Source organism: Rhinoderma darwinii, chromosome 2, assembly GCF_050947455.1.
Source record: "Rhinoderma darwinii isolate aRhiDar2 chromosome 2, aRhiDar2.hap1, whole genome shotgun sequence".
Taxonomy (NCBI): Eukaryota; Metazoa; Chordata; class Amphibia; order Anura; family Rhinodermatidae; genus Rhinoderma; species Rhinoderma darwinii.
Genome location: NC_134688.1, coordinates 419644782 through 419657014, shown reverse-complemented (window position 1 = coordinate 419657014; position 12233 = coordinate 419644782). Strand labels below are relative to the sequence as shown.

Genomic DNA, 12233 nt, shown 5'->3' with positions numbered 1-12233 from the left:
ATCAATTTTTTAATGGAGTGCATTGATTTTATACTTCAACACAATGTGTTCACATTTGAAGGGAGTTTTTATAGGCAGTTAAAGGGCTGTGCGATGGGGTCGAGATTTGCCCCATCGTACGCCAATCTGTACATGGGGGCCTTTGAAGATTTTTATATTTATGGTAATGATAAATTTAGGGACAATATTATATTTTATAAACGGTATATCGATGACCTCTTTTTTATTATCAAAGGTGAGGCGACAGTTATTTCAGATTTTATCGAGCATCTTAATGATAACAGTTATGGTATCTCCTTTACACACACATCTTCCCGTGAATACATTGATTTTTTAGATCTTACAATTATGAAAAATGGTCACCTCATTAGTACTAAAACACATTTTAAAGGAGTTGATGTGAATAGCTACTTGGATTTTAAAAGTGCACATTACCAACCTTGGCTAAAAAACGTACCCTTTGGCCAATTCAGGCGGATAAGAAAAAACTGCACTAATGACAAAGATTTTTCGACTGAATGTAATTTATTAAAAAGAAGGTTTAAACAAAAAAACTTCCCAGCAAGCCTGATTATGGGAGCAGAATCGAGAGCAAAGGCATTGACACAATTAGATTGCATTAATCCGAGTGCTTGTATAGAGAAATCCATAGATTTTAATTGCAATTTTATTACTACTTTTAACAAAGGAAGCAAATTAATTAGTTCAACAATTAATAAACATTGGCATATCCTTAAGAACGACCAATATATGAAAAGTATTATTCCCACTAGACCCAAGATCACTTATAGAAGGGCTAAAACATTGAGGAATTTAATTGCACCTAGTAGATTACGGAAAATTAATTGTGACCCTCATAAAACAATTTTAACATCTAATGGCTCATATCGTTGCGGCAAACCAAGATGCCTCTGTTGTTCCAATATTGCGAACAAAATAACTAATTTTATATCGGTAAATACCAAGGAAAGTTTCCCGATTAAAAACTTCCTCAACTGCGGGAGCGACTATGTTATATACCTATTACAATGCACATGTGACCGTCAATACGTGGGTCGTACCACCCAAACCCTTAGAAATAGGATCAATAAGCATAGATTTAATGTCAGGACTGGTTTCGTTAAACATAGTGTATCTCGCCATTTTGCCACTGTACATAACTGTAACTTTGGCGCTATTACTGTAACTCCTATAGAGAGAATACCTATCGATATACCCGATAGATTTACCAGATTAAAGCAAAGGGAAAATTTCTGGATATATAAATTGGGAACGTTATACCCCAATGGTCTTAACGATATTACAGAGTCCGCATTGGATTAATGATCTTATGTTTATGTTTATATAACTGTTGACCTTGCTTTTTAACCATACTCCCGTATTGGATTAATGATATAGAAGTCTTGACGATTAATTTAACCTTGCTTTTAGATTTTGCTCCTCATAAGCGTTATGTTACTATTTTACAATAACCCTTCTATCTTCATTTATGCAGTTTTGTTGTAAGTATTATTATCATTGTGCTATGTAATTTTACCCTAACATTTTATGTGAATTTTATTAGCTGAGGCTTGTTCATACTATATATTTTTTTATATATATATATTTCTTTACGCTCTATAATAATATTATTAATTATTATTTATAGTTCGTGCATGTCTAAATCAATATTGAATTTCTTCGGCTATTGTATCTGGTATTGCCGTCCTAATTGTCTATATGTCCCCGGGTTAGGTCCTTTATTATGTCCTTCTAAATCTTCTATTGTAATTCATGACTGTATTAATCAGGTAAATCCTGTTTTTATAATCCCAGCATATCGCCCGTATCTGCGGTCCATTATGCGTATCACTGTGCTTCACTTCCGGGATTTTTGTTGTCAGTGGTTTCCCTGACAACGTTCCACCATGCGTTCCATTGAGACCGCTTTACCTCTTCCGGATTGTATTGTGTATGTGTTTCCTGGCAACATACAACGGCCGCTGCCCTTTTCTTAAACTACCATCACGTATGTACTTCAGCAATGTTTGTTATTATAATTATATATATTTTTTATTTCTGTTATCGTAAACTAGCTGGTAGTTCACTCTGATTTGTGATCCATGTCTTTTATCTAATCATCCTAGTCATATATTGTTATTTCCTTGTTATATGTTTGCATATTGCATTTCCCTTTTTTTATTTCTTTATTTCTTTATTTTTTTTCTCTCTTTATTTGTATCCATTTCTGAACTTTGACCTGCTGTTTTTTTTTTTGTTTTTTTTTTTCTCTCTCTTTATTTGTATCAACTTCTGAACTTTGACCTGCTGTTTTTGGCGGTTTTTGGCCAGGAGGCTGGTCTGAACTGGTCAAATCAGTTTGTAATTTACCCTATGGTATTTGGTATATATACATGTGGTTTTTAACCCTGCGACATGCCTGATGAAGACGCCGGTCCGGCGCCGAAACGCGTAGCATCCTTCTAATAAACCGTACCTTTACAAGCAGCGCCGTTTATCCCGTTTTTTCTCTTACTTCAACTGTACCTTCAGTATTCCGGTTTTCAGTGGTCCCGCGCCGTATGCAAATGAGCACAAAAGAGTCAAATCTTCACTCGAAAAGAGTCAGGTTTTCATTCCTCCGGCGCTTTAGAGTTGGCTCTGCCTCCTTGTTTTTGATTGACAGCTCCTCTCACTGCACTGCACATGAAATCCCGCGCTTGCTCATTGAGACAGTTATGCTGTATAACATACGACGACGAAAGGGGGTGTGTACCCGCGCGGCGCATGCGCAGTTAAATATTTCAGGATGAAGCAGGGAAGGGTGGTGAGGCACGCATGCGCGAGTTCTGAAACACGATTTCGGCATTTAGGGCTGTACTAAGCTAAATTTATCGTGCATTTATCGTGCATCACTAAGCTAAATTTAATTACCATAAATGGCGGTAAAACTTTATATGATAATATTTCGGGCAAGAGGAGGATGTGAGGAGAGAAGAACACATCAATCAGCTATGGACAGCTGCGGCCACTAAAGGGTCAGGACGTTTTATAAGGTAAGATGGTGATGACAGGATCCCTTTAAGGACTACAACTACAGCTCCTGCATTTTTTGTTAGGGTCACATTTACCATATAAAAAAATACAAAAGCGCCTTCAGCCCTGCTCCTCAATATCTGCTCTAGGGACAGAATTGCTGTATAGAATGTATGACAAAGTGTGAGCACATAGTGGATCCGCTTATATAAACCTTTTTCGTCTTGTGGGACTTATACCACCTTTTGAGTCCCATTCTACCAGCTGTTATTCTACATTGTACTACACAATGATGAGTATAGTTGAGTGTATGTAACTGTTGTATGATGCACTGACCCATATAGAAACGTGTGTGAATATACTTGATGTTCTATATTCTATTACTCTCAGGATGTTTTCTTTCTAATAGTAGCGGTTATATGCCCAGAGGAGGAAGGTCTGTGGTCGCTGCCTTCAGCAAGTATGGGGAGGTGGCGGTCTGCGACCGTGGTCATTACTGATATATACTGTGTGACAGTAGCATGCATGTCCTTAGAAACCAATGAAAATATAATGAAATAAAACAAAGACGTGGCTTACACCTACTGTAGAAGGGCTAATAAATGACAAAAAAGGGCGTTAAAAGTACAAATCTGAGGTGTCAGCTCTGGCCTTTAAATATTACAAAGGAATTAATAAAATCTGTAAAAAGGTAATAAAATTGGCTAAAATACAAAATGAGAGACATGTTGCCAAAGAAAGCAAAAAAGTCCTGCAAAAATTATTTGAAGGGAATCTGTCACCAGGTTTATGCTGCCCTATCTAAGAGCAGCATAAATGAGTCCAGAGACCCTGACTCCAACGCTGTATTACTTATCTGCGATCAGTAGTTTTTGTAAACATTTTTTTCATGCAGCTCGTATTCATAAGATGCGGCTAGCCCCTCCCACCGGCCGCTGATTGACAGCTTTCTCCTTACGCACAGTATGTGGAGAAAGCTGTCAATCAGCGGCTGGTGGGCGGGGCTAGCCACATCTTATGAAAACGAGCTGCATGAAAAAAAGTGATTCTTTACAAAAACGACTGATCGCAGATAAGTAAGTAATACAGCATTGGAATTGGGGTCCTTTTATGAGTTCCATATTGGAACCATTTGAGTTTCTACTTATTCCCTACTTCAAAACTAGTTCTCCTGTCCGTTAGTTTAGGGGGGGGGGGTTACTCGCAGTGTACGGGTCCTCAAAAACAAATTTGACTTTTAAGTCTCCATTGACGTTTCTGGAGGGACCGGCACCAATTTTGCATCTGGAGCATAGGAGGATTTTCTCCATATGGTGACGCACGGAGTGTATAGAAAAAAACCTCTGCAAACTCACAACATTTTACAGAGGAAAACTAAATAGGATAAATACTGCCGTATCATGGCACTGTAACAATTAGAACTGGCACAGACGCAAGTAACGGTCATGTGCATAAAACTGATTTTTCCACAATAAATTTTTAGTTCGTAGTCGGATACGGACTTGCATTGCACCACACAATCACGAGGGCAGCTTGAGATATTAAGATAACATTTTTCACATTTCAGGATGTCAAATTCAGGGTGCTCTCCGCCAAATATAAGTGTGACCAGTTTGATGAGCACAATAGAAAATTAGGACACCGTATCTGGCTGAAAATCATGTCAATCCCATAAAAGATTTGTGATATTATTTTTAATAGCAGTTGAAAAGTCAACACAGGCATCCCCAGCTGAATTGTGTATCCTTTTTTTGGAGGTGCAGTATCTGGCATAATTGGAAAGGAAGTAGCCCATAGGAATAGGCAATTTGGAAAACCACTGTGATTGTAGTATCTCATGGCAATATGCAATGCTCACATACATCCGCATACAGTCCTCTCCAGTGTTCCCAATACATTATTCATGTTCGCTCACTGCCAGATTTAATGCAGAATACTGAATAATATGCTCTTAAATATATATATTTGTCATCTACAATGTTAGTAAATCCAGCGATCCTTATAGCTACCCCTCCAGATTACGATCTATGCAAATATTCAGTTTGTGATTTAAGCCACAAGGTGGCAGTATTGTCGATATGCAGATGTCCAGACTTCATTGTAAGATATAACAAGTCATTTGCAGAACCTTGTATACCTATTAATGAAAGAGACACAAGTCTATTTCCTAATGATTGGCACCAATGATTTCTTAGATATAGTGGAATTTGCAAGTAATTCAAGATTGAGTCTTCATTTCAGTTAACAAGCTATGTCGAAGGCGCTGCTTTCATTTTCCAAAGGCCCTCTGAAAATTTAGAGATGGAATCCGGTTGGTTGTCATGGCCAACTGCTCCACTTTTCGCTAGTTTTGACTCCTCTCCCCCTTTGTGTTTGCTCTGTCATGTCCTGACACGTCCTGTTGCTTCTTCAGTCTTATGTAAAGTTTATTGGTTGTGTAATGAAAAGTTATGCAACTTTGTGATATACTTTGTGTTTCAATTCCTCAGTATATTTAAACTGTTTCCATTCACTAACAGCAAGCAAACATTCTTCTTTACATCTAGAGGCTGAAAACTCATCCTGATAATGTCAGTTATTTAAAAACTGAATTGGTTAAATGTATTATGACAGTGGTATATATTAAATGTATTCTAAAAAGTTCATTATTTTTGGAAAATGTTTTTTGGATTAACATACAGAGATTATCAGACATTTTGCTTCTTTCATTGCAGGAATTAGCAGATATTATAGAGTAACTTGCGTTTTATAGATTTATCTACTTATTCTATTCTTTTCATAGATGTAAATTCCCTGTTGCCAAACTTAGTTCAGTTTGCACATCGAATAAGTGACGTGATCATGCAAGGAGCCCAGACCAGGACATCTGACAGTGAGTACTGCTGAGTATCATGTGATGTAATCTGCTCTGGCCCTTCACTAAATACTATATACTTCCTACACTTACAGTGCATTTCCACCCAAATGTAAAATTGGCCCTAATGTAGATAAACACAATTTAGAGGGTATGTCCACCTTTGAACCTCCATTTACAGATTATAATTTGATCTAATGTACATAAAAAGTTCAATAACTGTGTAAATACATTGTATTGATTCTGAGATACATCTTGTTATATATCCCAGAGCTGCATTCACAGTTCTACTGTTTGTCATTGGAAACAGTAAGCAAGCCCGTTGACAGACTCATTGCTTTCAGCTTAGTTGAGCTCCTATAATACAGCAGGACAGTTAGTTTTTCCTACATTAGATTACTGTCGAGTGCTGGTGTAAAGACAACACTTCCCAGAATGCAGTTCTACAGAACTATGCAGACACAGAGCCAGTAATAAATGCTGCTGTGAGATTACAGCTCTGAAGCCTGTAGATTTAGAAGTGCTGCTTTGGAGTAAAGCCCAGAATGGAAACTCAGGAGCAGTACAAGATAAGTAATTCTATGTATTTAAAAAGTTTCTTAATTTTTATATAGTGTTCAAAGGAACAATCCTGTCATGCCCCCCCCTTTTCTCAATGAAAATGGCGCCAATACTAATGATAGTTCCAAAATATATCTCTTACATACTTGCTAGTGAAAATGCTCTTTAATAAGATTTTCATCTAAAATGAATATTGCTCCTTTTTTCATGTACACACAAGATATACACACATGTTCTTCTGATATTTGCATTGCTACCCATATATCTCTACCTTTTCCTGAATATATTTCTTTGTTGTAATGTTTCCGCATTTCCGTTCTCTGACGACTTGTATATCAAATTAAATATTTCAATTCCTGAACATATTTTTTTTTTTTTAAATCAGATTTTTTTTTTTATTGATTTTTCAACAAAAATAAAGAACGTACAATAGAGTTAACCCCTCCAGGCATGACTTCCAAGACTTCAGACCAATAACTATGCAAACATATTTTATTTAAAGGGGGTTTCCGACAGCTAAACAACAGGTTAGATTGGCTGAAAATGTAAAAAAATAATTTAACGTATTTATCCCTTAAATCTGTCACATTCTTATGATTCAGTGCGATGACCTGTCATCTGTCGCCAAGTTAAAGGGTAAGTATATTAGAAATGTTTACATTTTCAGCCAGTTTTACCTGATCTTTAGGGGTTATATTAGGTTTTACAGGAAAGGTTAGTGGCATACAACAATAACCTGAGTGCCATTTGTATACATAATAGGTAAGCATTTGCACAAGTCAGCTTATGTAAAAATGTACAGTAAAATTAATTCTAAGATTAACTGAGGAGGTCCTTGCAGCTGAACATTAGAAGTGAGTCTCCATGGTTACAGACTACAAACAAACCCTGTGTGTAGTCTGATTCTGCAGTTATTTGTTACTCTACTACCTCTGCTCCCTCTTTAGTTATGGATTAGACACAGGGTGTGTTTATAGGTCGTGACCATGGAGACAGGTCTCGCTCTGTAGGACTTGGCATGACCCTGTATTACATGACTGAATGAAATTGTCGCCATGTAATATTACTTCTCCCTGCAGGGGAAATGTGGACATCAATAAGGGCTGATTGAACAGGTTTGACCATCCAGAACCCTGGCAATCAGTTTACTTTTGGGAAAACTGTCATCTGAAAGGACAACCTCTTTAAATACTAATTGGTTTTATTCTGTAACCATTTAATAAATTTTCACATATGGGCTACGGAAGACTCTCTATTTTCTCTTGGATGTCCATATGTTTATTGAAAATCTGTTTGCTTTTCGGGTTGGACCTTTTATCGTGATCATTAAAATATGTTCTCAGTTGTCACATTATATAAACACATGATTATAAACTAAAAGTGACAATTTGCCGGCCAGTACCAGTGTTCTTATATTATTATTATGTTATGTTTTTATTATCAGAGCTATGTGATAGCTGTCGTACATGTGGTGCTGAAGCTTTGAATTATCTCTCCGCCCTGAAGAACAAAGCCATGCAGAGCGGAGCTGACTGTAGCCAGATTACTGCCATGCTAAAGCACATTGCTGACATTGCTCAGGTACCCCACATAGATAATTGGTGATGCCAGGAATGCCAAAATAAACACCAAGACATGAAGGTCCAGTTTCTGGTTGAGGTCCAGAGGCAATTTCCTCTCGGTTTGTAGAGTGATCCAATGGATCATAAATGCTTTGTGTTCTGTCTTGACCTCTACAAAAGACAATGTTCTCCATCTACCCTCCCCAACCCTCTTTGGGAGATACATTACACACACATTAGATGAACATCGGCCAAACTAGTCGATTTCGGCAGGATCTGCCGATTATCCAATGTGTATGGTGGGTGTCTCGGGAGAAAGAAAGTTAGGGCATGTTGAAATCCAACAAACCCGATCCTTCTTTTTTCCTGGAACACCCCCATACACATTGGATGATCAGCCGATCCTGCCGAAATCGGTGGGTTTGGACGATATTCATCTAAAGTGTATGGGGTTGTCCATGGAGAAAGAAGGATCGGGCATGTTGGGTTTCAATATGCCCGATAATTTGTTCCTACACTAAATAAGCCACCGCAAGACGTCTCTGACAGCGGCCTATTCCCCTATCCTTATTGAGAACACATGCATGCCCGGCCGAGTGGAGCGTGCATTTGTATGAAGGGGTCGGGAGAAATAGCTGTAGGCTGAACAAGCATTCAGCCAACAGCAATCTAGAGTGTATGGCCACCTTTTAACCTTTCACACACTCCTCCTTATTGCCTACGAAGAGTCAGTGATAATATTTGCATTTTAGAGGAAGATTAAGAATGTTGACGTCTAATGGGTAAATTAAGGACTACAGGTTTAGAAAGTATTGTTTGTAATTGGATTGAGCATTAGCTCAAGGACCGTATCCAGAGAGTTGTGGTAAATGATTCCTGCTCTAAATGGTCCCCGGTTATAAGTGGTGTACCCCAGGGTTCAGTGCTGGGACCACTATTATTCACCTTATTTATTAATGATATGGAGGATGGGATTAATAGCACTATTTCTATTTTTGCATATAACACCAAGCTATGTAGTATTATTCAGTCGATGGAAGATGTTCGTAAATTGCAAACTGATTTGGACACACTAAGTGTTTGGCATCCACTTGGCAAATTAGGTTTAATGTAGATAAATGTGAAGTTATGCATCTGGGTACCAACAACCTGCATGCATCATATGTCCTAGGGGGAGCTACACTGGGGGAGTCACTTGTTGAGAAGGATCTGGGTGTACTTGTAAATCATAAACTAAATAACAGCATGCAATGTCAATCAGCTGCTTCAAAGGCCAGCAAGATATTGTCGTGTATTAAAAGAGGCATGGACTCGCGGGACAGGGATGTAATATTACCACTTTACAAAGCATTAGTGAGGCCTCATCTAGAATATGCAGTTCAGTTCTGGTCTCCAGTTCATACAAAGCATGACCTGGAGTTGGAAAAAATACAAAGAAGAGCAAACTAATAAGGGGCATGGAGAAACTAAGTTATCAGGAAAGATTAAAATAATTACACCTATTTAGCCTTGATAAGAGACGACTAAGGGGGGACATGATAAACTTGTATAAATATATGAATGGCCCATACAAGAAATATAGTTAAATCCTGTTCCATGAAAAAAACAACTAAAAAAACAAGGGTGCACTCCCTCCGTCTGGAGAAAAAAAGGTTCAACCTGCAGAGGCGACAAGCCTTCTTTACTGTGAGAACTGTGAATCTATGGAATAGTCACCGCAGGAGCCGTCACAGCAGGGACAGTAGATGGCTTTAAAAAGGCTTAGATAATTTCCTAGAACAAAAAATATCAGCTTCTATGTCAATGTGTAGAAATTTTGTTTCATCTCTTCCCTTTTTCCCATCCCTTGGTTGAACTAGATGGACATATGTCTTTTTTCAACCGTACTAACTATGTAACTGTTTTTGCAGAAATGGCCCAAAACAAATATTATTTTCTTTTAGATGGAAATACAGTGACTTTATTTTGTTTCCTTTGAATAAAACAGTGGTTTATATAATTGTATATACAGCATTAATTATAGATCTAATCCCAGAGGGACATGAAAGATTGATTAAGCGTAGTGTTGGCACCGTCATTAGTAATCAGGTCTAATTACACAATGGTCCCCTAGTGACATGACCTACTTTGGTCAGATTTTGTGTGCCAAGAGCTGGAGGTCCCGGCTGCAATCATATTATTTGTTAATTGTGACATTTTCATACATTTTTCTCCTAGCGTCCCTAGTATTGTGTAGTGTACGGGAATAGAAGCAATTTACAATGTGCTGATCAGCAATGCTAAGAGAGTACAGTGCGGGTAAAATTACTCTTTTCTCACCAAAACTGAGTTGTTAGACGGACCTCATTGCCCTTTCCGATAAAAACTTCCGTTTAGCAAGAAATGCTTCTTCATAATTGTGGTCATTGGGGGTGGGATTTGTATGGAGTAACCTGAGCAAGAGACATTTATTTAATTTTTATCTTTTAGGAAATGCGGCCTCCATCACTTGATATCAAAGAGGAAGAGCTGGGAGACCTGGTGGAGAAGGAGATGGCAGCCACTGCGGCAGCTGTTGAAACAGCTGCCTCTAGAATTGAGGTAAGAAAATACAAGCATCAGGGAAGAAATTGTTATAGAATTGAAACACAGATGGAGCATGCTCTTGATTATGGAATTTTTTATATAATTGATGTATAAATATCTGCGTGTGGATCTGCATCACATAAACTTGATTTGCTTCAGATACAATCATGTGAACTTGGTCTAAAACCTTAATTACTAAATGTAGCCAATTACACATTATAAGCATTATTGTCCAAAATGTGCGCATCAATGTTCCTGTTCATCTAGTCTACACAGCCTTTAACTTTTTTTTAGCACAGCAGTTTGTACTTCAGAGCTGTTTTTCCTGCTGTAGATGGGAACTGGAAATTTCAACTATTGTCAACCATTTTAAAGGCTATGTGGAGCTATCATTTGTCACCCGGTCAAATATGTAGACAGTTCTCCTACATTTATCTCTCCATGCCTCACTCTCATAGTCACGCCTTTCTTAGAAATGGGTAGAAACCTGCTTATGAGATACTGGAGTGAAATGTGTTGAGAGATGTTAGAGGAAAGGTTAGAGGAGAAGTTAGGTGGGTCAGAGCAGACAGCTGGGATTGTGAGGTAAAACTATTTCTGATCACTGATTTTTATTAAAATATGTGGCCAGCTCTTACGATGAGATGCAGGGGGCAGGGGATGGAGGTGGGATTTTAAAAGTATTGAGTAGTTGTTTAGGATTGAGGGATTAAGAGTATATGAGAAAGGAAGAAGGGCAAAGGTTTGCGATCTAATTGGTTGCTACGAGCAATACTCCACTCCTTATACTAATTTTAATACATTTTCCCATCTATATTCTTGGTCCATATTTATCGCTGTTGTAATCTGCATTTTGGTATATATCGCTGTATGTGAAATCACTTTTTTTTATACTGCTTTATTTCTGTATGAATGTTACTTTTTGAGTGTAGGTATGGCAGCTTTTTCCACAACCGTAGTCTTGTTCGGCCAAAAGCTGTCTCGCTTCGTGACTTTTTCAAAACAAATTACCTAAGAGCGCACTTGTTCAGTTTAGATTAGATCTGTGTCATACAACAGATGTTTGCTGTTCTCTAGTTACAGACTCTTTTATAAAGGCCTGAAGGAAGGAGAATGTTTGTCATTGTAGCAGGTGTGTTGCTGTCATAGCTGCACAAATACAATTGTACTTTCTTAAAGAAGCTCTGTCACCAGATTATCAAATCCCTATCTCCTATTGTATGTGATCGGCGCTGCAATGTAGATAACAGCAAAGTTTTTTGTTTTTTTTAAAACGATCATTTTGCCCAAGTTATGAGCAATTTTATATTTATGCAAATGAGCTTTTCAATGGACAACTGGGCGTGTTTTCTCGTGTTTTTACCAACTGGGCGTGTATTGTGTTTTTACCAACTGGGCGTTGTGAATAGAAGTGTATTTTTGCAAATTCAACTGTACGCCTGGAGCTGTAGTGTCTTCTCTCTTCCGACGCCAAGGTTGAAGGACCTCTGGGTGACGTCACGCTGTATCTGCAGTGAAAGATGCTGGCTGTGAATGATGACGTCACCCACAGGTCCTTCAACCTTGGCGTCGGAAGAGAGAAGACACCACAGCTCCAGGCGTACAGTTGAATTTGCAGCAGCATCACCATGTGCAGGTAAGCATAGTAAACTCCCTAGAGACGAGCATATTAACCT

At 38.1% G+C, this 12233-nt stretch overlaps 1 protein-coding gene across 1 annotated transcript in view; it reads left to right on the top strand.

The window, feature by feature from the left end:
- HIP1 (huntingtin interacting protein 1) overlaps positions 1-12233 on the top strand; it is a 156128-nt gene that overhangs the window by 125289 nt on the left and 18606 nt on the right. Inside the window, exons 20-22 of the mRNA XM_075854258.1 lie at positions 5798-5887; positions 7875-8011; positions 10462-10572. Of these exons, the coding sequence (XP_075710373.1) occupies positions 5798-5887; positions 7875-8011; positions 10462-10572 (338 nt within the window). The remainder of the gene's footprint in view (positions 1-5797; positions 5888-7874; positions 8012-10461; positions 10573-12233) is intronic.